This window comes from Accipiter gentilis, unplaced genomic scaffold (genome assembly GCF_929443795.1).
Source record: "Accipiter gentilis unplaced genomic scaffold, bAccGen1.1, whole genome shotgun sequence".
NCBI lineage: Eukaryota > Metazoa > Chordata > Aves > Accipitriformes > Accipitridae > Astur > Astur gentilis.
Genome location: NW_026060956.1, coordinates 760,744 through 787,849, shown reverse-complemented (window position 1 = coordinate 787,849; position 27,106 = coordinate 760,744). Strand labels below are relative to the sequence as shown.

The window sequence follows — 27,106 nt, the reverse complement described above, 5'->3', positions numbered from 1 at the left end:
CATCTGTCCTCAAGCAACACAATCAGCTAACAGCGACATCGTCTGTATGTCATCGCCTGCCGAGCAGCTGCCGCCGTGACCCAGTCTCCCTCCTTGACGCTGAGCCAATGACTCGGAGGCAGCCAGCGCCGCCCCACTTCTTGGAGGACAGTGCCGAAGGGAGGCTCGTGCAGCGACCCGTCGCTGAATTTGCAGCTACCTAACTAAGGCCTTGCACCCTAAGAATGGGTCTTTGGAGGCTCCAAATGAGGCTTCGTACCCTAAACGAGGAGCTTGGCCCCTAAAATGAGGCTTTGGGCCCTCCAAATGAGCATTTGAACCCTCCGGATTGCAGACTGGATCCTAAAAAGGAGACTTTGGAAGCTAAAAACTGGGGGTTGGGGCCTGAAAATGAGCCTTTGCACACTGTAAATAAGGCTTGGGCCTCTACAACGGAGGCTCTGGCCCTTCCACATCAGACTTTGGGCCTTCAGAATGATGCTCTGGGCCCTCAAAAAGAGTCTTTGCACCTGAAGAGTGGGGCTTGGAACTGATGAATGAGGCTTGGACCCTAAAAATGAGGCTTTGGACCATAAAAAGGAGGTTTCCGACCCTAGAATTGAAGCTTTGGACTCTAAACCTGAAGCTTTGGGCCCTAAAAGAGGGGTTTGGAGCATAAAAATGAGGGCTTGGAAACTCAGGATGCAGCTTGGAGCCTCAAAGCAACTGGCTGGATCCTAAACATGATGCTGCTCTATAAAAATGAGATACCTGTTCCTGTGCACGTAGCACCCCTGGTCCTGGTCCTGGCCCTGCTCCCTCCCTTGCCCCAGCTGCCCCCGGCCCATCTCTCGCCTGTTTCTCCTGAGGCCGCTCAGCCTCTGCCCTCTCCGGCAGAGGAACTGGGCCACAAGTGACATCACAAGCATCTGCACAAGCCAGGTTCCTGGGCCTGCCCTATCGGCAGTGACATAAACACCACCACAGGATCCTAAAAATGAAACTGTGGCTTCTTCAAAAAAGGCCATGGGTAATGAAAGACAGGTTTGGACCCTCCAAATGAGGATTTCAGCCCTCAGAAGCAGCCTTTGTCACTGCAAAGAATGGGGGAGATGCTACGAATACGCTTTGGACCCTGACAACAAGGTGAACCTATTGGTTCCTCTATGGCCCCCCGAAAGGAAGCTCTGATGCCAAATACAGGCCTTTGGGCACAACATTTGAGGCTTAGAGCTGTGAAAGGCGGGTTTCGACTCTCTGAAGGAGGGTCAAGGCCTTAAGAATGGGGCTTTGGGCCCTAGAAATGGTGCTTTACAAATGAAAATGAGGCTCTGAACCCTGAAATTAGGTTTGGGGCCCTCACATGATGCTTTGGTACCAACACCTAAGGCTTTGCACCCTAAAAATGGGTCTCTGGATGCTCAACATGAGGCTTTGGGCCCTCAAAATTGCAGGCCGAATCCTGAAAACGAGCCTATGGCCCATGACAAGGAGGATTTCGTCCCTAAGAAAGAGGCGTTGGAAGCTAAACATGAGGCTTTGGGCCTGAAGTGAAGCCTTTGGACCCCCAAAACGAGGCTTGGCACCTTCATAATCAGACTTGAAGAAATCGTTACTCACAGGATTTAGTCCTCATCACGACCATCGCTCTTCTTGGCAGCAGAGGGGAAAGCTCTGGATGACAAAGGACATCAGGATGCGCTCCAGAAAGAAAAGACCAGTGCAAGAAGATCGCCGTCACCTAACTGCAAAGGAATAATTCTAGCTCAATGAAATGGGTACCCAAAATGAAACACACAGAACAGCATCCGTCCTTGAAACTCTTTCAGTGTCAGTTTTAACTGCTGCGGATCTGCCGGCAGACAAACTTACTGTCACAGGGCCCCAAAAGGAGTACTAATGAGCAAAACAGAAACTCTGCCCGTAGCCCCTATCTATCTAGCCTGTAAAGGTAAACCAGCTCAGCCTACAGCTCCGAAGGTAGAGACCAGTCCATGCTTACATCCTGTGTCTACCTGCTCCGTGATCTGTCTAGAAACTGAAATCAGAATCACCTTTGAAAGAGGATGGAACTTGGGGGGAAGGGGGTTGAAAGGAAGACATTGGTGGAAAAAAGGAAAAGTGTAGGCATGCAACGCAAAATGGAAGGAGCCAAGTTACCCCACAGACCAGCTCGGGCCGACTCGCTTTTGCTGGCAAAAAGCTGTGCAGCTTGGAGGGAAAAAAAGCAGACTTTGGTGCTGGGATGCACACAAACGTCTGAGTTCAGCTCTGAAACAGCAGAAAAACCTTGTCAGGGCTCCTTTCCACTGTCCTCCTACCTGGGTGCATGCTGCAACTTCCTTGTTTCCCTGAAGTCCTCCCAGACTGACAGGGACGTGGCATCTGTCCAGTCCACGTGCCACGACGAAGGAACGGTTCGGATCATGAAGCGGGTAGCAGATAACTGCATCTGCAGAAGCAAAGGGGCAGCCACGCCTCAGCTTCAGAGATGCCCAAAGCTGCCCCAGGAGCCCTCGGGGCCCCAGCGTTTGCTTGGCCCTGAAGCCCCGCAGGGCCTTGCCAGCACTGGGGAGCCCCAGGGACAGAAGGGAAGGACGGTGGTCAGCCCCTGTGGGGAGAGTGACAGGGCTCTGTCCTTCCTTCTGGCCGCAGGAGGATGCCCCGCGCCACGCCAGGACAGGGTGTCTCTCCTCCTCAGCCCCAGGGGAAGGTGAGGCCTGACGAAGGCCCTGGGTGCTGGGCTCAACGTGGGCAGTGTGACCGGGCCCAGAGCCCTGTCTCCTGCCAGGTGCAGGCCTGGCCGAGGCCAGCGGCTCCCGTCATGCAGCTCCTCCTGCCCGGGGCTGTGGCTGGAGCACAGACCGACCCGCATTTTGGGAAAGACTTGCCAATCCAGAGCAGATCCCCTCCTGCCCTCTCCTGTTCCCTCCCCTCCCACCCTCCCTGAGCAGGCCCAGACCCCACGAGCAGACCGGGGAGGTTCTGAGGGAGGGCAGACCAGCGCACACACCATGCGCTGCTGAGAGAACAGCTCCAGGTGAAATGGCCCCTCTCGAAGGCCGTCTCTCCGCAGGCCCAGTGTCCCGGCTGGCTGAGGCGCAGCTGCGCTGAGGCGGGGGCAGCTGGTGCAGGGCAGCTCTGTGAGGAGAGGCCCGGGCTGCCCCTGCTGTGCCATTGGCCACGGCTGAGCCAATCAGCGGAGCCGGTGTTGGCCTGTCAGTCACTGCCGACCTGGGGTGGGGCCGGGGGGGCAGAGGCCCAGTGGCCTGAGGAGAAATGGGGGAGAGACGGGGTGGGGCAGCCGGGGCGAGGGGGGGACCAGGGGCAGTTACAGTTGCGGTTGGTTACAGTTACAGTTGCAGGGGCAGGTGGTCTCGCAGTGTGGACGGGCCTGGGGGAGACCTCATCAGCCCTGGGCCCTGTCATGGCCCAGCTCACCAGCCCTGGGCCCGAGTGCTCAGCCCCAGGGACAACCCCAGCACCAGGGTCAGAGCAGCTCCTGCTGCTGCCCCGAGGGTCGCCAGCCCTGAGCCAGAGTGCAGGTATCTGAGCTGGGAGGAGGTGGGAGAGACTGGAAAACAATTCATGGAGAGGAGGCGATGGAAGAAGGTGCAGCGTATGTGGCACCTGGGATTAACTGGCACCCTCTGTTTCGTATCTGGGTCAGTACCGTACTTGCAGATGTGTTGTCCCACAAGCGGGGGTCGGTACCCGGTGCGCAATAAGCCAGTCTTACGCGCAGAGCTGAGAAATTGGCTTCTTTCATGTCTGCGCAGAGATGGGTGCTGGAGGGTAACTCCACAAAGCTGGCACACCACACCAAAGAAGAACGATGTATTTCTTCCGTTACAGGATTAGTAAGAAACCACCTAGATGGTGCTGCTTCTGTGGATCCTGAAGGTGGTGACCCCCAAGCCTGGGAACTCCCAAACCCGGGACTTCCGAACCCCAGCGACCCCCAACCAAGGAACCCCCAAGTCCAGGACGCCCAAACATGGGAGCCCCAAACTCTGGGAATGCTGCAACTCCCCCGACCCAGCCTCCCCAAACACCGGGGCCCCCTAAACCCCAGGCACTCCCCGAGGATTGAGACACCCAGACCCCTAGAGCCCCCAAATTCCAGAGCCCCCAAAGCCTGGGGATCCCTCAGCCCTGGAAACCCCCAAACCTGGGACCCTCAAACCCTGGGGACCCCAAACCTGGGACCCCCTGTGAGGGACTGAAAAAGTTAATGTCTCAAACATTGTGGTGGGGCAAGTTCTGCTTAAGGGCATAACAAGGAACTCTGCCCAGCAAGGAACCACAGGTGAAAAGCAGCCCATCAGCACCCCATCAGCAACAGGAGAGGGAGGGGAGGGCATGCTAGAGGGGGCACAGCTCCCTGTTCTGATATGCTGCTCTTGATGTGCTGAGCAGGGCAGCTCACTGTGCATGGCAAAAGATCACATCTGCAGGCAAGGGGAAGTTACTCCCCCAACAACCCCCAAGCCCACAGACCTATTTCCCAAAGGCTACCTAATTAGCGTAAGGAGCTTGAGTGCCCACCCAAAGGAGGGGGCAAGGATGATAAAAGGACACACACACGGAAGCCCCAGCTGTGCAAGCCCACTGCTAGGGGACCTCTCAGCTGACTGGACCCCTCGGCTGACTGAACCAGTGCTGGACCCAGGACTGGTGAAATCATCTTCTCTCTCCCTCTCCCTCCCCTCCCTCCTGCCCCCTCTCCTTTTCCATGATGCCTACATCTCATCACTTTAGGCATAAACAGTTGACCAAGTCTGGGACTAAGAGCAGATCCAGCCGCCCCTAGGCTCCTCTCGGAGAAGGAGCCTAGAAAGCAAGGGGGTCTGCTCTGAACCTCGTGACTCAACGGGAGGGCTCTCCTCGTTGTCTTCCCTGAAGCGATTCCCAAAGAAGCAAGGCCTGTAGCGTATCTTTGGTGATGTATGGTTATCACACGTTAGACAGTTTGCCAACATAGTTTCATGCCAATTTTTGTTGTGAGCATACGAATTCTTGCGGTGAGCATGCCAATTCTTGTGGTGAGCGAAGAGAAGTTGAGTTTTGGGAGTTAAAGGATCCCTGGTGTTGTTTCACCTTAATCCTGACGTGGGAATCGGCAAACCCGAGTCATGGTCCTGAGAAGTTGGGACGTGACACCCCCTAAACCCTGGGAACCCCTCCCCTTTAGCGGGGGAAAGACAGGGAGCAGCAGTAGCCGGCTGCCCGTACGTAGGTGGTGAGGAGCAAGAACAACAGAGAGGGCTCGGGTTTTAGAGGCCTCTGGTTTTAATGCGACCTCAAATCAGAAGCGTCTTCCATCAGGAGCCTGCACAAGGGCCTGCGAGAGAGCTGTAGCCATCACTGATGGAGCCGCCGCAGTAGCCATCAACAGAAACGATAAGACAGCGTACCATTCCGTGCCGCAGAAAGAAAGAAAGAAAGGCCCGACTCCAAAGGTCATAATGACGGAGCTGTTTAATGAGGTAACTTCATTGCCACCCTTCTGGGCGTAAGTCTATCTGTGGCAGGAGTCTGCTGCCCGATAGGAGTCCGCTGCCCTGTCCGTGTTGGCCTTCATGCGCGCTGCCAGGCGGGAGAACGTCCGTCCACTGGAAGTGCCCTCCAGGCTGAAGAGGTGCTCCAGTAAGGAAAGACAGCAGCTCTGCCGCAGCAGCCAGGCTAGCCTCTTCCTCCTGCCACACGAGAGAAACTGCTTGGCCCAGAGGCTCTAGCTGTGCAGTGCTAAATGGACAGGGCCGGGGGAAAGCAGGGTGCAAGGAGGGAGGGAGTGTGGGGCTCTGCCGTCCCCTGGTCTACCCGCACGTGGCTCCTTACTGCCTCGGTCCTGCTAAGGCCTATGTGTCAGGTTCAGGGTGGCCTCAAGCCTAGGCAGGTTGGGCCGGGATGCCTGGGACCAGGTGGGAAATGGCTCTTCCTCCCCTGGCTTCTCAGTTCTGCTTCTTACCGGGCCTCCTGCGGAAGGGAGGATACTCTTCTGGAAACAGAAGAGGCACACGGCAACTTTTCCACCTGAGACTTGACAAAGGCTCCAATGGAGGTCCGGGGGAATTGTCTTCCGAGCAGGCTCAAAGCCTCCCTGAGCATTTTCTTTGCCAGCTTCATGTGCCCCATATGCCAGCAGACCTGCAGAGGAAAAGGGAAGCATCCTGATATGGACTAGTTGCCCAGGAGACTGCAGGAATCTCCAAGTGGCTGGAGATGCCAGGGATATCCCCTGCAACCGCGGGAGGCATCCAGCTCCGTCCCCCGGGAGATCCCTCCAGACCTGCCCGTCTCTTACCTCCCCTTTGAGGCTGAAGAAGGTGGCCTCTTCAAAGCAGGCTATCACATCTGCTTTCTTCTCTAGCGAGTTCCTCAGGACCTCCGCTTCGTTCAGCTTCATGAGGGCCTTTGCGCAAGCACACAGAGAGCAGGTGAGCGTGGGTGCAGAGCCCATGGCCAGCCTTGTCCTCCCTCGTCATTGCCTCTGGCATCTGTCTTAAGAGGGCCTGTTTCTCCCCCTGGTGACGCCCGCCCAAACACAGTCACACTGTCTCAGAGCACAGACAGGCACCAGTGATCCTTCAGACTGCCTCCCAGCTAATGCCCCCCGTGCTAAGGGCACAGTGCCTTGTGTCTCTTGCCGCAGAAGAGGCAAACCAGAGGAAAAAGTCAGGGTCTGACCCCAGCATTTCCCTTCCAAGGTCCCGCAAAGGCATGCCCGAGTGCAGCGGCCAGGCAGGCAGGCAGGCCTCTGTGCACAGTGCGTGCTGGCAAGCAGGGCAACTCACCATGTAGCTGTTGGAGACATGCAGGTAGGCAGCCGCAGACTCCAGAAGGTAGTAGAAGGCTCTGGCAGCATCGCCCATCGCCACGTAGTGGCGAGCCAAAGGCACAAGCACCGATTCCACGATGGCTTTGCATTCACATGAGCATGTACCGCTGTGCTTTCTGTCGGTCTTGCTGGGCAGCTCAGCTGTCTGTTCCCTCTTTGCCAGAAACCGTCCTGCCACACTAGTCAGAGGACGGTTCCCAGGAGAAGAAGAGAGCAAAGAATACACAGGCATCACCTGTACTGCTCTTTCTCCCCACAGAGATGGCATCAAAAGCCCTTTTTCAAAGCAGAGCACGAGGCCACGGGCACGTACGACCCGTACAGGTGCTTTGTAGGTAGGGAGAAAGAGACAAGCTGGGCTTTCTGTCACCTCTTCCCACAGGCAAACCACCCGAGTCCCCGGGGCAGGTTTTCCCCTGCAGATTTTGCAGTGCTACTCTGTAGGAACTGGAAAGCAAGGGCTGCTCCAGTGTAGTGCGATGATCGCTCTGAGACCACAGGCTTCCTCAAGCCCTCCCTCACCTCCACGGCCACCTCCTCCCACCTCCCACCCCACAGAAAGCCTCTTCCCTAAGCTGCAGTCACAACCGGCAGCCAAATGGCGGCGCTTCCTTTGTCTCCTCTGGACACCCTGAGCTCACTGCCTTCCAAAATCATCAAAACCGTGTCTGCTCACCCAAAATCCTCCTCCAGGAAAGCCTGCTGCTGCTGCAGAGCACCTGCAGCATCAGGAAAGAAAACAGGGGGTTAGACACCTCCTCACATACCGCGGGGGAAGAACTACTCTCCCTCTCCCAGCGGGCTGGGGATCGCAAGGATCCTTGCAAGGGTCGCGACACACTGCGGAAAGTCTGCAGTGGCCATCCTCACCTCCTGGGCTCGTCCCTAGCAGATGTCCTCCCACCCCATCCCCAGCACAGCCCCCCCTGGGGTCCTGGAGGGCCCAGGCTGTGAAGCATGGTGCACAGCATACCCTCAGGGGCATGAGTCCTATCCCTCTTCAGCTGTTCTCCTGCGAGCACCAAGGCCTCCCAGCTGTGAGGGTCGCCCTGCTCAGCAGGGCCCTGACTGCTCCCTCCCTCCTGGCTGCTGGTGACAGTGAAGCGGTGGAAGGCAACAAAGTCCCCTTGGCTGCAGCTCTTGCATTTGTGCGCGTGCCGCTCCAGGAAGGCGGCGCACTTGCGGTGCAAGGCGACCCGCTGTCTCTCGGGCCACAGCTCGTAGGCAGCCTCCCGCAGCAGTGGGACACAGAAGACCAGCACGCCAGACTGCCGCTCCGTGGTCTTCTTGCTCAGAGAGGGTCTCTCCACACCTGCAGGGCAAAGGGCCTTTGCATCAGCCTGAGCTGGGGCCAGGGCTCAGGGCCGTCCCAGCCGGGGCATGAAAGTCATGCCTTGGTGAGCATCCTTAGCGGCAAACCAGCGCTGCTGCACACCGAGCCTTGCAGGATGAGGCAAAAGGGCCCGCCTTGCCTTGCTGATGCTAGCACAGCCCGGGGGACACAGTGCTCAGCTGTGCTCCAGACAGGAGCTGGGGATGTTGCCGCCAGCCGAAGCAAGCCCCGGCCAGTGCTTTCTCTCCGCTCCTGGCAAGGCAGTCCCCAGCCTCCTGAGCTTCCCCTGCTGCGCCACAGGGGAATCAAAGCTGAATAAAAGCCTCTCAAAGGCCCTGGGGCACTTTGGAGGCCACCTTTGATGCGGATGCCGCAGGCAGCTGGGAGAGGATATCGGTGATTGCACATGCCCTCCCGTGCCTGCGCTACAAGCGGCACTTGAAGGCAGAGGAGCAGAGGCACTTGGGACAGCTGGTGGGAGCTTCCCTCCAGCGCAACGCTAGCGTTCTTTGAGATTGACTTGTAAGATCTTTGAACAAGCCATCCCGAACCGCCATGCCTGCCTGAGCTCCACCCAGCCATTACTGGGGCAGAGGGGGGAAGTGCACCGTGCCCCGGCGAGCCCCACCAGGACACAGCTGGGAGCTCCCTTGGCCTCTTCACTGCTACCACTTACCACTCTCTGCCTGCCGAGAGCTGCCTGGCCCCTTGGTAGGATCTCGGACATCTTCTGGCACCTCTGTGGTTTTCAGCCACTTAAGGATGTTGTCGCTCACCAGCATGTCCAACAAGCAATTCATCTCGTGCCTGATGCCATGAGGAAGGATGTGTGACAGCAGCTGGGTGGTAAACACTGGCCCGATGACAGCTGCCAACTTCAAAACCGTCTGCTTCAGTGGCTTTATCCGGTCCAGCTGGGCCAGCGCAATCTCTGTCAAAAAGAAGCAACACCTCTTTCTCTCTTGCCTGTTCCCCATGCTGAGGCTGGAGAGGCTGGAAAGTCTCAACACATGAAATGGGGTAGACTTTGGCCTCTTCTCCTCGGCACCGCACCTGCTGGGCAATTGCAACCCAGGGCAGGCGTCTTCAAAATGGCTCCACACCTGTTGGAATCGCAGGCCACAAGGCCTGGGGAAGAGCGAGACGCTCAAACAGACGCTCGCCCCCCTGGGGTGAGGAGGGCAGGATCCAGCAGGTACATGCGTCCATGATGCGCCCTACCAGATCTGGAGTAGGGTTTTGCCCAACAGCGCACACAGAAAACAGAGAACCTTCCCCACAGCAGAGGTGGACTCAGAGCTCCCCACAATGCCTCTCTTAACTTGGCCAGAAAATAATATGCCTTTTGTTTGGGGTTTTTGGTTTTTTTTTGGGGGGGGGGGCGCGCGGGGATGGGACAGAACAACGTAATAGCAGGAATGCTTTAGCATGACGTTTCTTCGAGGTTCATACAAATGGCTATGGCTAGAGAGGAGGGACAGTCGTTGACAGCTCCCCCATCCCGCTCTCCTGGTATGGGGGGATTTCCGTGCCAATTCACAGAAAAAAACAACGGATCTGGTTTGGATTAAGTGCCTTGAGAGCGCCATTAGCTGGGGAGCTTAAAAAGAGAATAGCGAGGGCAAAGTCGCGATCACAGCTGAGTCAGCGGCAAGTCAAAGACTTTTCCCAGCAAAGGATTTGCTTCTGTGAGAAAAGGGAGCCATTCTAGTGTTGCACCAATAGCCTTTTCTCTCCTACCTGCTGCTGGAAAGCAGCCAGCAGGCTCACAGCTGGTTCACACCCAGGAGGGGTAAATGGCTGCCCGCAACCCCAGGCCTGTTCCTGGTTGCACTGGAGCCACCTTCCCAGCAGAGCCCCCAAGCTGAGAGGGTGACTCTGCAGCACACAAATGCCCAGCCTCCCTCTAGCCAATGCCCCGCGAAGGGGCCCCAGCACAGCCGCGAGCCGGCAGAGCGGCTCTCGGTCCCTCACCTTTCAAGGTGGTGGGCAGCACCGTGTTCTCCGGGTTCACGTCTGGTCTGATGAAGCAGACCGTGCCATCGTTCCCCGCGCTGGAGCTCGAGGTTGCTGTGAGGGGTGAAGCCTCAACTGCAGAAGCTGGGTGGAGCAAGAGAACACGACTAAGGCAATTTGCAAAGTCACTTGCGGCTTGCAAACGTTTCAAAATTCACCTGAGATGGGACAAGTCCCACTTCACATGGTCCAGTGCAAGCGCACAGACCTGCACGCGCTGAACGTGGTCATTAAGCACAGCAAAACAGGTTCCCACTGCAAGCATTTCTTTGCATAGCCCTCCCAGAACAGGCAGGTGTTCTGCCTTCAGACCAGCTTTCCCAAACAGCCCCTCAGTCAAAGCTTCTGGAGTGCCTAGGGGGCAACTGAATGCCCCGCGACAGAAAGCAGCAGCATTGCTGCCTTCGACAGGGCTACCTCCGCAGCCAGGGAAATTGCCAGTGATCATGCAAAATGCAGCATCAGCCCCGGCTGCTCCCAAGGCCACAGCACTCTGGCTGGCATGGCGCTCTCGGCGGCATTGCCACCGTTTTCTTCCGTTACCACACCCTTGTGGGGATTTATGGGTTTGAATTCAAGTTTCCCAGGCCCGTCCCTCGCCTCAAGCTGGGGTTTGTTCTCAAGTGAGCTGGCGTTGGGCCAGGGTAAATTACGTGCCCATTAGAATGCCTAAGAAACACCAGAAACACATGTGCTCTGGAACCATTTCCCCCGTGTTTTAGACCCCCAATCCCCCCCGCACCCCCCCAAGAATTTAGGCCCCTCCAAGCCACCACAACTCGCCAGCCCCTGCTTTGGCTGTCCCAACAGCAAGGCACGCAGGAGCCCACGCCTCCGCCAGACCACGTTCTGCACTGCTGCAAGATCTGACTCTGCCCAGATCAACGGGGGAACGATGGGGCAAGACTGTGCTGCGGAGAATGCGCCACAGCAACTCGCTAGTCAGCAGCAAAGGTGCTTACTGATCAGGCTCTCCCAGTTGTCTTCTGCTTTTCCACCCCGCCTCCGGGTGCGGAACAAGAGCATGTTGTTGCAAAGAAGGCAGCCCAGCAGCTCCTTGCAGTAATACGGGATCCCCGAGCTTCTTTGGATCAGGAACCTGGACAGGAGCAGACGCGGCAGTGACCACCACAAGAGGAGTAAAGTGAAACACGGTTCAGGTGGGCAGCGAGTCACTTGGGCAATACAGGGTAGCCAGCATCTTTGTCACAGCTGCACCTCGCCTTTGAATGGGACAGTCCTCTGCTGGCTTGGGCTTTTGGGCCCCCCCGAACCTCCGGCCTTCGCTGAAGTCCGTGGGAAAAGAATTGCGGCCAACGGCCAAAGCGCAGAGCAGCGAGCCCTGCCTTTCCCCTCCTCAGGAGCCTAGATCCTCTCTGGCAGCAGGGCAGGCCTCTGTCCCAGGGAATCTCCCCCACAGCCTGGCCACCTAGACCAAGGCCTTTTCACAGCCCAGCCACACTTGGGCTCGGGACTCTTCCTCCCTTCCTCTCTGTGCAGCCGCGAAGGGCTGACACTTCCCACGCTCTGTGTCTCGGCAGTGGCCCGCTCTCAGCTCACGCCTGCCAGGACAAGGCATAACAAGCAACCCACCTCCTAGAGTACTCGCTAGAGTCGGTGATGCTTCTAGTGGCCCTGCGCTCCCTTTCCGGGGGGGCTGATTCCCGCCCGTGGTCTGCATAGGTTCAAGCCCTCAGGAGGAGCTCCCCTGCCTCAAACTTACCTCGCTAGATCCCTGGAGATGCTGTCTACTCTAAGGTTCTGGCAGACCTCCTGCACCACAGCTGAAGGTTTCAGCTCATCCAGATGAAGATAGGTGATTTTCTGGGACATTGTGCTGTCTGCTGCAGCTTTGCAAAAGCCCTCTCTCCTTGGGTAGCCCGGCGCCAAGCTCATGACCATGAAGTAGGAGACATTTCGGAGCACGGGTGACATGATACTCCAGGAGGCAGGGTCGATGAAATGGGCATTGTCGATGACGAAAATGCCAAATTCTCCTCCAATGGACTGAAAAAAAGCAGGATGTTCTGAGGACAATCCAGTGGAATCCCAAGTGTCTTGCAGGGGAGGAGACTGAGCCTCTGTCTCTTGAGAGGATGCTCTGAAGTCTCTCCCCAGCTGCTTCCCTGCTCAGAAGCTTACTGACTCAATTTCTTTGAGATTTTAAGGTCACACCTAACACCACCTGACCTGCAGAAGGAGGCAGCTTGGGCAAGGGAATGCAGAAGCCATTGCTCCTTGTCCAGGGTACACTCGACGGGAGGAAAGCTATGGGGTGTGTTTGTGGGGCTGCGTGGAGGAGGGGGGACGTGGGGGTGGGGGGTTTCTCAGGCCCCAAAGGGCGATGGCCCGGGCGTGTGGTCCTCCCATGCACTCACACTGCTGTGGTGCAGAGTCTGCAGCCAGCAGGCTTGTTTTCCTTCTCTGACCCAGGAGGAAGGAAGGAAGGAAGGAAGGAAGGAAGGAAGGAAGGAAGGAAGGAAGGAAGGAAGGAAGGAAGGAAGGAGAAAGGCTCACCTTCTCCAGCACTTTTGCCCAAGTCGAGTGCAACTCCTTTTTTCTTTCAATTCCACGCATCTCGCGAACCTTGTCCGAAACGGGAAACTGGCCAGAAAAGCACAGTCAGGCAGAAGCATCGCTCCGGGGCTAGGCACATGAACCCACCAAGCAAGACCGCAGAGCAAACTGCCCCTGCTGGCCTCAGCACCTTAGCTCTCCCCAGCACAGGTGCAAGGAGCCACAGTGGGGGCTGCACCTGGAGCCCAAAGCAGAGGCCCTCTGCTGAGGGTCGCTGGCAGAGCTGGGGCTGGGGGGTGGTCTGAAGAGCTGGTTCTCTGCCTGTAGGAAGCTTGGGCTGGCTGGAGCAGACCACTCGCCCAGCACCAGCCTCTCTCCAGTGCCACTTCCAAGGTGCTGAACAAGGCACCAGGCACTGCCAGATGCAGCGCAGGACATGAACTCACCCCAGAAAGGGAGCCCCCCAGGGCCCAGGAATGGGAAACCTGTGCTACCACCCCCACGATTCCCACCCCCGAGCTCAGGCACTCCCAGCAGCGCGCCCACACAACATCAGACCCCGAAAAGCTCATGAGAAGGCCTTCTCCAGGGCCAGAGACGCCTCTTGCTCTCACCTCGACAAGGAAAATGTCATTGAGGAGACAAAAGCTGCTCTCTTCGATTGTCCCTCGGAGCTTTGTCTGCAGCGTGCACTGCCTGGCACCGCACGGTTCACTGTCCTGGAGGCCCAGGGCCCTGGCCATCAGCGTACGGATGGCAGAGAAGGACTGCCTCACGTTGGCCTCTAGCAGTTCCATGGCAACTACCCTGCCGTGCAAAAGCAAAGGGGACTGAGATCCCCAACAGCCCAAGCCTTCTAAGACAAAAGGGGTGCAGATGCCCTTGGGGGGGTGCTCGTCAGCCACTCGTCTCAAAGTGCTTCCCAGAGGAGGCCAAGCTTTTCACTCCTCATACGAGAAAGGGCACAGAGGGGCAATTGCTGCCAAGCCACTGGGAGAGCCGGCTCCAGACTCTTGTGTCTCCACAGCACCGGCCCAGGTCTCGCTACGTCCCCCCTGCAGAGGAACTCACGGGGCTAAGGGGCAAGGATGGAGCAAGTGGTGGGTTTGCCTTTGGGCTCCAGACCTTAGCAGCCTGACTCCCAGACCACAGGAAGGCTTTTCTGCCCCAGTGCTCCTTCTGGGAAGGAGCAGAGGGCAAGCAGGGCTTCTGAGACAGGCCACCCTGCTGTCTGTTGCATCTCGAGTCAGATGAAAAGCATTGGGCTCGGGCTCTTTCCTTCTATCTGTGCCTGGCCCAGAGGTGAAGGAGGAAAGGCCACGGCTCAAGAAGCCACCTCCAACTCCCCAGAGGTGTAGAGGCGGGAGCAGAGCATGCAGGTGCTCCTAGGGAGAGTCTCCAGGAGGCCTTCTCGGGAGGCTGCAGTCCAAGGACCAGGCGCACCAGCAGAGGGGACGGACTGTTCTATGGCTGCCAGGTGATGGGCAGGGGCAGCATCCCAAAGCTAGAGGTCAAAAACCTGTACCTGTGGCCAGCAGCCTGGCCTAAATAGGCCAGTTCGGTAAGTAAGTGGCTCTTTCCGGAGCCCATCGTGCCCTCAAACGCCAGGATGTGGCTTTGTCCTAAGTCCTCATAGGCTTTCAAGCAGCTGCCAAAGCGGTCAATCTCCTTCTCCCGACCTGTGAAGACAAACAAGAAAACCAGCTGCTGGGCGTGCTGAAAAGCAGAGAGATGCCACTTTGGCTGGCACCCTCCACCGCAGTTCCCTGTCCTGCCACCACTTCCACCAGCCTGCCTACAGCCAGGCCTCCTTCCTGCCCACTCATCCCAGCTTTTTTACCTCTGCCTTCCCCAGAGCGGCAGCCGGCCCGCCTGCCCCACAGTGCAGCTTCCATGCCTTCTTCCCCGTCCCGCCACCCTCTGCCCTCCCACAGACACAGAGGTTCAGCCGGCCCCGTGCAACTCCCCGCAGCGATCCAGCACAAGACTGGAAGAGATGATGCGAGTCGCTGCAGCATCTCCTCGCTGTAGCATGAGCCACAGGGCACTTCCTGGGAGCTGAGGCAGCATCTTCAGTGTCTTTTGGCTGGGCTAGAGTGAATTTTCTTCAGTGATAGCTCCTATGGTGCTATGGTTTGGATTTGTGACCAGACATGGGCGTTGATAACACAACGATGTTTTGGTTATTGCTGAAGAGCGCTTGCACAGCGTCAAGGCCTTTACCATTTCTGACGCCGCCCCGCCAGCGAGCAGGCTGGGGGCACGCAAGAAGCTGGGAGGGGGCACGACAGCCATGACAGCTGACCCCAACTGCCCAAAGGCCTATTCCGTACCATATGATGCGGTGCTTGGCAAGAAGAGCTGGGGGAAAGAGGGAGGAAGGGGGGACGTTTGGAGTTACGGCGTTTGTCTTCCCAAGTCACCGTTACGCATGATGCAGCCCCGCTTTCCTGGAAATGGCTAGACACCTGCCTGCCCATGGGAAGCAGGGAACGAATGCCTGATTTGGCCTTGCATGCTTGCGCAGCTTTTGCTCTACCTATTAAGCTGTGCGATTCTCTTCCCCATCCCGCTGGGGGGAGCGAGTGGCTCTGTGGGGCTGAGCTGCCTCCCGGGGTTAACCTGTAACAGGGCCCAAAACCTCCAGCAAGACACCGAGGGATTAAAGGCACCCCGTGGGTCCTGACATTGCCATGTCTACGCCCAGATGCTGCCAAGAAAGGATCTCTGAGGAGTACAAGGGGGAGAACCCACCACCGGAACTCTCCGTCAGACTGGCAGAAGGCAATCGCTTTCCTGATCCCAAAGACCGGGATCAGTTTAGCCCCCAGGCGTGAGCAGCTCCCTAGCTGAAAGGTACCTTCGTACCAGGTCTGGAGCAGGGCAAGGCAGCACCAGGCGCCTCACCCTGCTTTCCACCCCAAAGAGGTCAACCAAGTAGGGGCCGAGAGAGGCCGCACTTCCTTAGGGCCTCTGCAGCAACACCATCCCTGGCAAAAGCTTCTCCCGCCCCAGCGTGGCGCTAAAAGTTACCAAGGGGAAGAAACTGGGCTTCAGAAGAGCAAGGCATTCTCCACCTACCCAGTAAGGGGGCGTACTCTGACCTCTTCTTGGCAAGACCCATGCCAAATATGCTAGAAGCAGGGGAAAAGAAAACACCAGTCAATTAGCTGGTGAGAAGCCAGGGGACACAGAGAAGCAGCCTGGCATGGAGGGGCAGGATGTGCTCCTCGTGCACCTGCTTGTCTTTCGGGCAGCATGTTTTCCCCTGTATGCACCCCCACCCAAAGTTCAAGCTGCACGCTAGGACAGCTTCAAGCATAAAGAAGCCCAACGGCCATGGCAGAACAGCAGAACGTATCCAGAGGCCACCACCAGAGGCCAAACCAAGAGACGCTGCAGACACGTGAAAGGAGCCAGGGTGTGCTGTTGGCTAGCACACGCTGGCCAAGAGAAACAAGTGTCTTGGAAAGGAGGACTTGTGTCACTGAACGGGCTGGGATGCCAAGCACCTAGCACCTTTGGCTCAACTCCTCCTGGAGTTTCCAAGAGATGGCAATGTTAACGTTCAAACCGTCATCCAAAGCGAAGGTCAAATCCTGGCCCAGAGGAAAAGCTGAGGTTTCAGCAGGACGACATGAGGAAGGGTGTCCCCACGGTCCACATTTCCCCATGGGAACCAGGCTGGCCCAAAGCTTCCTGCTCGGAAGCGGCTTGTCCCAAAAACCTCCTTGGGTCAGCATTACCAGGGCATGTGGTGGAGCAAGCACAGCTGAAAGCCATTTGGACAGAGCCTGCAAGGCCAGGTTGTGTCTGCCAAGACAGACTAACCTTCCCCATCCCTGGGGCTTCACTCCCGCTCTCTTAGCAGCAGGAGACAGCAGGGGAGAGAGGCAAAAAGCCTCCCGCACCAGGGCTTCTGACCGTCTCAGCCACAGGCAAGGGAGACCAGCTTGGTCTCTCTCTGCCTAATTCCTCTTTGCTGGCCAAGGCTGCACCCTTGATGCCACAATCCCCTCGTCCAGCCCTCTCGGAGGTCACTCACCTCTTCTTGGTGATCCCCACATATTGATAGAGAGTGCCAGGATGACTGAGGCCTTTCATCTTTTTCTCCGGCAGCTCCTTGAAGTAGTAAGGGGGCAGCCGAGAGGAGGCGTAGGTCACTGCATCACAGGACACCAGCCCAGGGTAGTGCACCATCATCCGGGCTGCCAAATTCACCTTCTGGCCAACGACTGCCAGAGAGAGAGAGAGCGTGCGAGAGCGTGCGTTGACGTACCCATGCGACCAGCCCCGTGGCGCCCTTCCAGGCCAACGGCTGCCTCACCTCCAGCACAGGCCAACCCCACAGCGGGATCAGCAGAACCCAGGGGAACAAACGGCCACAGAGCCCGTTCTCCTGCCACGGGCCAGGACCCGCACTGCCCGGGCCGCTCCTGACCGGCTGCTGGGAAAGCCCTCTCCCAGCCCGCCTTCCTCTTCCAGAGTGCTATGCTTAAGCAGGCCCACGCCAGCCTCCCGCGCCTCAGACACACGCCTCCTACCTGTGTATTCATGCCTCAGAGGGTGGCCGGTGACTCCGCAGAACACCATCCCACTGGTAACTGCAACAGACACTGCCCTGGCACACAGGGAAACAGTGCAGCTTCAGCAGCGCCCCAGGCGCAGTCCTGCCCGCCCAGATTCATCCCTTCCCGCATCTCCCCTCGGCGCTAGCCTGGGCCACCTGCCATCCTGTCCTGCCAGCGCGGGTCCTGGGGACGTGGAGAGCTCAGGGGCGCAACATACCCACGTTGCAAGGGACAAAGGACAGGGGTAGAGCGCATGTGGGATGTTTTGGACACTTCCCCTGAGGCCACTTTCCCTGAGCTGCAACCTGCAGAAGGCCACAGCCCTCTCATGAGCAAAGAGGGAGGGAAGAAGGCACCCGCGATGTCACTGCCTGCGATGGCAGCAACCTGAGATCAGGTGGCTGGACCCCATCCCTGTTCATGGGCCAGTCGCCCAGAAGGGCCTGCCTCTGGCACCAAGGAGCCTCTTGCCCTTGCAAGGGTTCGTTCCAGCACGGTGGCTAGCAGGGTGTGCTTGGCGGGACTCCGCCTGGCTGCCGAGGGCTAAGTCCGGGGCTTGCCTGCCACCTCTCAGGGCACTGCCTCCTTCCTGCCAGGGACAAGGCAGAGCAAGCTAGAAGAAACGTCTCTTTCTGGGAAGCCCCCTTGCGCCATCCCAGGCAGCACGCACCCCCACCACACACTCACTCTACTTCCATGAGCATCGTGGAGCAGGAATTGAAGATCTGAATAGCACTCTGCAAGGCGTGAATGCTCTCGTAGGGCAGCTTTTCTCCACTGAGGCCAAACACGCAGAGGAACATGCAGCCCTGCCAAGGACGGATGCAGCACATCTTGCTACAATGCCTAAGAGGGAGCCTCTCCCTCTTCCTCACCGCCCACCCCCTCAGGGTGGGGGGAAGCGATTGCTCCCACACACTCACCTTATCAAACAGGACGATTTTGTTGATTTTGCCTTTGTGAGGACAGAGGATTTCTAGCATCTTCCTGCTGGCATCGTGGATGAGGGTGCGGATGTCCACTGTGCTGATTCCTGCAGTCAACTGCAGTTGGACGAAGAGGCTGGTGACCGGCCGTAGCTCAGAGAAGAGGTCCAGCGGCACTCTGTCATCAAGCTGGAAGACAAGAGCAGGATGGCTTCACCAGCCTGCTCTCCCGGGGGCTTACTGCCCATACCAGACACCGAGGGAGAGCAGGCATACTGGCAATAGCAGGTACTCCCCGAGGAAGGGCTGAATCCTTCTCTCAGTGCACATGGCGGGCAGGCTGCCCAGCCTGTGGCAGGCAGATACCGAATCATTAACGCAAATGACAAAGGAGAGAAAGGTGCTCCGGTACCACCCCATCCTGGGACGGGTGTGGACACGAGGGGCGACCCGCAGGGATGCTCTGGGGACTTCAGTGCAACCTCCCCTTTATCCCACCACCACCACCCCGGCGCATCCAGAACCATACCCCCAGAAAAGACAGGCAGACAGAAGTCTGCCGCCCACCACCCGTATCTCTCTGAGGACAACACACGCAATGGTGCGGCACCAGTGCCCCCTGGCTCAGTTTCCCCGCGCTGTCTTCTCAGGGTGCGTTTCCTTCTCTTTGTCTGTTCTCGTGAGAACTCCATCTCTGCAATGCACCACTTCCTCTGCCCTCCAAAAATGCAGCCCCCAGCAGTGGTGGCCTGGACGTACCTTCCCGAGAGCAGCTCCTGACATGTACTTGCTAAGCACGTCGTACGCATTAGCGCCACCGGGCAGGAGAAGAGCAGGTCTCATGGCACCTGAGGAGAGAAAAAGCAGGTGGTCGCTGGGAGGACAGGACTACGAGGTGTTGGAAAGCAGGGGCTGGCACGGGAAACGGGGGAGAAAGAGTCTTCTGCCTTTGCTCATGTTGCCACCTCCAGATGCTCACGGCAGTGCTGTCCCCTGGAGGGAGAAGGCAGCAGCAGCCACCGCCCCAGCTGATGCACGCGAGGGCCAAAAGCACGAGTGCCAGCCGAAAGGAGGAAGAGGGCGCAGGTGGTTCCTCTCTGGCCCCTGAAGCAGCCAGGCCCCACCTTTCCAGGCAAGCCGCGAACAAGGTGAAGTTGGCACTCACCTTCCCCTTCCAAGCGCTGGCTCCTTGGGTGTCGTACAAGCTTGCGTAAAGCGTCTTGGCGTTCTGACCAAGACATCGGATCCATGCCTGTAACCTGGAGACACACGGCGTGAAGGCACTGCCACTGGCCTCCCCAGGAGTCCCAGGGGACAAAGCCTGCCCTCCACCGTCACTGCCCAGAAAAGGGGAGAACAAGCCCACCTGGCTGGATGGGACAGCAGTGCTTCCTCAGAAGCACCGGAGCTGGGCAGGCATCACCCAAGCATCCCCCAGCTGTCAGCAACAGCGCCATGACCCACAGAGGACATGGCTGGTGGGGCCAAAACCCTCCCAGTGCCTCCCGACCCCTCAAACCAAGCAAGCCCAGACCACTGTTACCCCTGAGAGGGAAGGACAAGAGCTTCAGCTGCCCACCCACTTCCACAGCTCCAACTCTCTCCACATCCAGCTCCTCAGCCTTCTGACACCTCCCTCCTTCATGTCCAGGTCTGGGTCCTCAAAATGGCTCTACAGGCCATGCCACCCACCTACCTTCACAGCTCTTTTGCCTGCAAGGCGCCTGGTCCTGAGCCGGTGCTGCTCACAGAGCTCCCAGGAGGTGGCTGAGAGGATTACTTCACCTGCATTCGCAAGCTCTTCCGCCTCACAAACTTCATCCAGGGCCTCGCCACAGATCAAGAAGTACTGCCGCCTCCTGTCTCCGACTACCAGGAGGTCCACGGGCCCTGCAGAGATCCCTGGTGAGAAAGAGAGGGAGAAGCAGCACTGACACAGGGAAGATTTTGAGCTCTACAGCCCCCAGCATCTCAGCTGTTCAGAACCTAATCTGAAGCCCAGTGGGGAGGCTGGCGTTATGGAAAGGGAGGGCATCCTCCATCCTACTCAGGGGCATACTGACACAGGTCCCTGAAACGGGTGTCTAGAAACAGACAGTGTGTTGAGAGTGCCGGGTGTCTTAGCCAGCTGCCTGCCCAGAAGCCCAGCAGCCTGCCCAGAAGCCCAGCAAACCAGGCGGGCTTGATCACTGCCTGCTCTGCTAACGTGCAGGCAGGTTGTAGCTGTCTGCTTGACAACACCCATGACAGCCTGCCAAAGCCCTTCCCAGAGCCATGTGCAAAGCAGCTCCCCTTTGCTCTTTGTGAGAGGCAGGGGAGAATCCAGCAGGGCAAAGGATGCAAAGCTGCCCCCTCCCCCCCGAAAAAATGGAAAGATAACTACCTCCCACAGACATTTGTGCTAAATCAGACATTTGAGGACCCTAATACTTGATCTGACGCCCGCTTTGCCTTTAAGCTTCCTCTGCATCTGCAAATGCACGCAAACCCAGCAGGCCTGGTCTCCCATCCCCGCCCAGACTACAGCTGGCCCCTTAAATGCTCGCAGGAGATGCTTTCCTTTGGCACTAGCCCCAGGACGGATCCCCCCATTCCCTGCCAGCGAGAAGCACCCCGTGCCACGGCGCCCGTACCTATCTTCAGCTGGATCTTCTGACCCACGTGCGTGTCACGCTTCCCATACTTCCTCTGGATCTGCCGGCTACACTGCAGCACCAGGCTGATGGTCTTAGCCAGCTCCCGGGGTGGTGCTCTCCACAGCACCAGCACAGCATCCCCTGGGGAAAGTGAGGGAAAGGGAAAGGCTCTGCTGAGACCTGACTCTCCCCGACCTGCGCTCAGTGGCAGGGACAGCAGAAACCGGCCGACGCGCTGAGGAAGATGGGCCTGTGGGAGGGCATCGTCCTGGAGGGCCAAACCCTGGGCACCGGCACACCTCTCCTCTCCCGGGCCAGCCACAGCAGCCGACAGCCGGCAGCGCTGGCACCCCCTGCCCCGAGCGCTCCTCTGCAGCTGCAGCACACCAGGGCCTCGTCCTGCCCTCGCAGCCTGGCAGCCCGAGCTCCGCCATCACCAGGGCCTCCCCGCCCCTCACCACCACCCCGACACACACCTTTGGCTGCGCTTTCTCGGGGGTCTCCTCCTCTCAGTGCTTCCTTGTCCCCCCACCCCCAGCCCAGGGTCCTACCAGCAGGGGCAGAATGAGGGAGACAACAGCCCTTGCCAAAGCCAAACCGGAGGCAGGCAGGCCCCGGGAGAAAGAGAAGCCTGGAGAAAGGGCACTGCACGGGGGCTGCGTGAGTGGCCAGGACGCCGCCTCAAGGTGCTACACAGAGCCTCTTGAGAAGCAGAGCACAGCAAATGGCCGCCACAACAGGTAAATGCTGCAGGTCAGCACACGTGGGCATCGTCGTCCTAAGTACATACCAGCAAACTTAAAGATGTCTCCTCCAAAAGTCAGCACCTCTGCGGACAGAGAGAAGGAAAGGAAGAGTCATGTGGACACCTTCTTCCAGAAGCCACAGAGCAAGCCCCTCCGCCCCGAGAGGAGCACCCAGGTGAGGGTGCACCGTGGGGCACAGCCCAGGAAAGCACCACTCTGGCCTGCCTCCCGGGCTCACAGGGGCCACAGCCCTGCTACGTGCACAGCAGGCACGGAGGCAGGCCTGCGAGCTGCCACCAGATCTCAGAAAGGTGGAGGCTGGAAGGGACCTCTGGGGTCCATCTGGTCCAACCCTGCTGCTCAAGCAGGGCTGCACAGAGCCAGCTGCCCAGGACGGTGGCTAGATCATTTTTTAATAGCTCTAAGGAGGGAGACTCCACAAGCTGCCTGGGCAACCTGTGCCAGCGCTCGGCCACCCTCACAGTCAAAAAGCCTTTCTTGACGTACAGAGGGAACATCCTGGGTTTCAGTACATGCCTGGGGCGTGGCCTCTGCTCCTGACACTGGGCAGCACTGGAAAGAGCCTGGCTCTGTCCTCGTTGCACCCTCCCTTCAGGTTTTAGACACATTACTAAGATCACCCCCCAAGCCTCCTCTTCTCTAGGCTAAACAGTCCCAGCTCTCTCAGCCTTTCCTCATAGGAGAGATGCTCCAGACCCTTCATCGTCTTTGAGGACTCTCTTGCTTTGCTCTACAGGGGCTGCCAAAGAGGTGGCCACCAATGTGCTCACGGTCAGCTTAGAAGGGTCAAGACGTCCCCTGTGAAAAGGCGCCCGCGAGGGTGTCACAGGCACACATATATCAGCGCCAGCATCCTCGGGTCACTTGTGCGCTGGCACTTGCTGGATGCCCCCAGCCTGCTCTGGGCACTAATGCATCACTGAGCCGGGTGTTCATGCCAGAAGCACAGAGGAAGCTGCTGAGAAAGCGGGTGCCTCCTCAGCCACAGGGGGGGAGCAGAAAGGACCTGCGCCCGTCTTGACTCACCGGGAGACCCTGGCTGCTCTTGCTGTTCCTGCAGGCCACAGAAAGCCCCAGCCCTTGCAAGGAGGCAGGACCAGGCTGCCCAGCATGTCTACCCCCACCCTCCATGAGCAGCCTCACGGCCCGATGGCAGACAGTCCCGCAGCACGGCTCTTACCCTCCAAAATGTCACACAGGCAGGAATTGAGGGTTTGCGCCAGCTCATCAGTGCCTCTGTCTGGGCCGGCCCTCTGGATGAACTTCTCTGTCAAAGCAGTGAAACCTGTAACAGGGACACCCAGAAGTCAGGAAATGCCCACGTGGGACAAAGGACCTGGCAGCCAGTTCCATGCTGCCCGGCCCGAGAACCTGTAGGTCACACCTTCCCACGCGCTGGCTCAGTGCTGGTGGTGGCAGTGGTTGACCGCCCAACATAACCCGTCCCCCTCTCTTTGGGCATCCCAGCAGAACACCTCAGCAGTGACAAGGTGGCCACTCTGTCTGAGGAGCCGGGGCAGGGCTCCAAAGGGCCTAGCGTGTCCCAAAAAGGCTCGTGTCCGTGGTTGCTCCTCCCTGCTCACCCCACCTGAAATATCCGCAAAGAGCAGCACTCCTTGGACAGCCTGAACGGGACTGATAATCTTGAGGTAGTCCTCAGCAATGAGACTGGGGAGAAAAGCTGCTGCTTTCTCCAGCTGTGAGTGGTAACGAACGGTTCCTCTCCCAGGCAGAAGCCATCATCAGCGCCCTGTGGCACACGGGGTACCTCAGGAGAAGATGGCCGTGCCCAGCTGGGAGGACGAGGACCTCACCACACAGTGCGAGTTGCACAGTGAGCCCGGGGCCTCTGTGCGGGACTGGCCCTCTGCCCTCATGGCGGTGCTCACAATCATCTGGCAGTGACCTCCTCCGTAGGTTATCACTTGCTTACCCATCATCTGTCCTCAAGCAACACAATCAGCTAACAGCAACATCGTCTGTATGTCATCGCCTGCCGAGCAGCTGCCGCCGTGACCCAGTCTCCCTCCTTGACGCTGAGCCAATGACTCGGAGGCAGCCAGCGCCGCCCCACTTCTTGGAGGACAGTGCCGAAGGGAGGCTCGTGCAGCGACCCGTCGCTGAATTTGCAGCTACCTAACTAAGGCCTTGCACCCTAAGAATGGGTCTTTGGAGGCTCCAAATGAGGCTTCGTACCCTAAACGAGGAGCTTGGCCCCTAAAATGAGGCTTTGGGCCCTCCAAATGAGCATTTGAACCCTCCGGATTGCAGACTGGATCCTAAAAAGGAGACTTTGGAAGCTAAAAACTGGGGGTTGGGGCCTGAAAATGAGCCTTTGCACACTGTAAATAAGGCTTGGGCCTCTACAACGGAGGCTCTGGCCCTTCCACATCAGACTTTGGGCCTTCAGAATGATGCTCTGGGCCCTCAAAAAGAGTCTTTGCACCTGAAGAGTGGGGCTTGGAACTGATGAATGAGGCTTGGACCCTAAAAATGAGGCTTTGGACCATAAAAAGGAGGTTTCCGACCCTAGAATTGAAGCTTTGGACTCTAAACCTGAAGCTTTGGGCCCTAAAAGAGGGGTTTGGAGCATAAAAATGAGGGCTTGGAAACTCAGGATGCAGCTTGGAGCCTCAAAGCAACTGGCTGGATCCTAAACATGATGCTGCTCTATAAAAATGAGATACCTGTTCCTGTGCACGTAGCACCCCTGGTCCTGGTCCTGGCCCTGCTCCCTCCCTTGCCCCAGCTGCCCCCGGCCCATCTCTCGCCTGTTTCTCCTGAGGCCGCTCAGCCTCTGCCCTCTCCGGCAGAGGAACTGGGCCACAAGTGACATCACAAGCATCTGCACAAGCCAGGTTCCTGGGCCTGCCCTATCGGCAGTGACATAAACACCACCACAGGATCCTAAAAATGAAACTGTGGCTTCTTCAAAAAAGGCCATGGGTAATGAAAGACAGGTTTGGACCCTCCAAATGAGGATTTCAGCCCTCAGAAGCAGCCTTTGTCACTGCAAAGAATGGGGGAGATGCTACGAATACGCTTTGGACCCTGACAACAAGGTGAACCTATTGGTTCCTCTATGGCCCCCCGAAAGGAAGCTCTGATGCCAAATACAGGCCTTTGGGCACAACATTTGAGGCTTAGAGCTGTGAAAGGCGGGTTTCGACTCTCTGAAGGAGGGTCAAGGCCTTAAGAATGGGGCTTTGGGCCCTAGAAATGGTGCTTTACAAATGAAAATGAGGCTCTGAACCCTGAAATTAGGTTTGGGGCCCTCACATGATGCTTTGGTACCAACACCTAAGGCTTTGCACCCTAAAAATGGGTCTCTGGATGCTCAACATGAGGCTTTGGGCCCTCAAAATTGCAGGCCGAATCCTGAAAACGAGCCTATGGCCCATGACAAGGAGGATTTCGTCCCTAAGAAAGAGGCGTTGGAAGCTAAACATGAGGCTTTGGGCCTGAAGTGAAGCCTTTGGACCCCCAAAACGAGGCTTGGCACCTTCATAATCAGACTTGAAGAAATCGTTACTCACAGGATTTAGTCCTCATCACGACCATCGCTCTTCTTGGCAGCAGAGGGGAAAGCTCTGGATGACAAAGGACATCAGGATGCGCTCCAGAAAGAAAAGACCAGTGCAAGAAGATCGCCGTCACCTAAGGAATAATTCTAGCTCAATGAAATGGGTACCCAAAATGAAACACACAGAACAGCATCCGTCCTTGAAACTCTTTCAGTGTCAGTTTTAACTGCTGCGGATCTGCCGGCAGACAAACTTACTGTCACAGGGCCCCAAAAGGAGTACTAATGAGCAAAACAGAAACTCTGCCCGTAGCCCCTATCTATCTAGCCTGTAAAGGTAAACCAGCTCAGCCTACAGCTCCGAAGGTAGAGACCAGTCCATGCTTACATCCTGTGTCTACCTGCTCCGTGATCTGTCTAGAAACTGAAATCAGAATCACCTTTGAAAGAGGATGGAACTTGGGGGGAAGGGGGTTGAAAGGAAGACATTGGTGGAAAAAAGGAAAAGTGTAGGCATGCAACGCAAAATGGAAGGAGCCAAGTTACCCCACAGACCAGCTCGGGCCGACTCGCTTTTGCTGGCAAAAAGCTGTGCAGCTTGGAGGGAAAAAAAGCAGACTTTGGTGCTGGGATGCACACAAACGTCTGAGTTCAGCTCTGAAACAGCAGAAAAACCTTGTCAGGGCTCCTTTCCACTGTCCTCCTACCTGGGTGCATGCTGCAACTTCCTTGTTTCCCTGAAGTCCTCCCAGACTGACAGGGACGTGGCATCTGTCCAGTCCACGTGCCACGACGAAGGAACGGTTCGGATCATGAAGCGGGTAGCAGATAACTGCATCTGCAGAAGCAAAGGGGCAGCCACGCCTCAGCTTCAGAGATGCCCAAAGCTGCCCCAGGAGCCCTCGGGGCCCCAGCGTTTGCTTGGCCCTGAAGCCCCGCAGGGCCTTGCCAGCACTGGGGAGCCCCAGGGACAGAAGGGAAGGACGGTGGTCAGCCCCTGTGGGGAGAGTGACAGGGCTCTGTCCTTCCTTCTGGCCGCAGGAGGATGCCCCGCGCCACGCCAGGACAGGGTGTCTCTCCTCCTCAGCCCCAGGGGAAGGTGAGGCCTGACGAAGGCCCTGGGTGCTGGGCTCAACGTGGGCAGTGTGACCGGGCCCAGAGCCCTGTCTCCTGCCAGGTGCAGGCCTGGCCGAGGCCAGCGGCTCCCGTCATGCAGCTCCTCCTGCCCGGGGCTGTGGCTGGAGCACAGACCGACCCGCATTTTGGGAAAGACTTGCCAATCCAGAGCAGATCCCCTCCTGCCCTCTCCTGTTCCCTCCCCTCCCTCCCTCCCTGAGCAGGCCCAGACCCCACGAGCAGACCGGGGAGGTTCTGAGGGAGGGCAGACCTGCGCACACACCTTGCGCTGCTGAGAGAACAGCTCCAGGTGAAATGGCCCCTCTCGAAGGCCGTCTCTCCGCAGGCCCAGTGTCCCGGCTGGCTGAGGCGCAGCTGCGCTGAGGCGGGGGCAGCTGGTGCAGGGCAGCTCTGTGAGGAGAGGCCCGGGCTGCCCCTGCTGTGCCATTGGCCACGGCTGAGCCAATCAGCGGAGCCGGTGTTGGCCTGTCAGTCACTGCCGACCTGGGGTGGGGCCGGGGGGGGCAGAGGCCCAGTGGCCTGAGGAGAAATGGGGGAGAGACGGGGTGGGGCAGCCGGGGCGAGGGGGGGACCAGGGGCAGTTACAGTTGCGGTTGGTTACAGTTACAGTTGCAGGGGCAGGTGGTCTCGCAGTGTGGACGGGCCTGGGGGAGACCTCATCAGCCCTGGGCCCTGTCATGGCCCAGCTCACCAGCCCTGGGCCCGAGTGCTCAGCCCCAGGGACAACCCCAGCACCAGGGTCAGAGCAGCTCCTGCTGCTGCCCCGAGGGTCGCCAGCCCTGAGCCAGAGTGCAGGTATCTGAGCTGGGAGGAGGTGGGAGAGACTGGAAAACAATTCATGGAGAGGAGGCGATGGAAGA

The 27,106-nt window shown here is 58.0% G+C and overlaps 1 protein-coding gene across 1 annotated transcript; it reads right to left on the bottom strand.

The window, feature by feature from the left end:
- Positions 1 to 5,500: 5,500 nt before the first annotated feature.
- On the bottom strand, positions 5,501 to 23,523 carry LOC126037199 (adenylate cyclase type 10-like). Its single transcript, XM_049797464.1, has 24 exons — positions 23,401 to 23,523; positions 23,175 to 23,283; positions 22,767 to 22,871; positions 21,610 to 21,648; positions 20,817 to 20,960; positions 19,880 to 20,085; positions 19,349 to 19,435; positions 18,181 to 18,372; positions 17,945 to 18,066; positions 17,231 to 17,307; positions 16,732 to 16,921; positions 15,768 to 15,820; positions 14,212 to 14,365; positions 13,301 to 13,493; positions 12,687 to 12,773; positions 11,893 to 12,176; positions 11,132 to 11,268; positions 10,128 to 10,244; positions 8,830 to 9,084; positions 7,794 to 8,132; positions 6,777 to 6,991; positions 6,287 to 6,394; positions 5,951 to 6,129; positions 5,501 to 5,678 (listed from the first exon to the last, which is right to left on the bottom strand). The coding sequence occupies exons 1-24, from the start codon at positions 23,521 to 23,523 to the stop codon at positions 5,501 to 5,503; spliced, it is 3,693 nt and encodes a 1,230-aa protein (XP_049653421.1).
- Between the last annotated feature and the right edge of the window lie 3,583 nt (positions 23,524 to 27,106).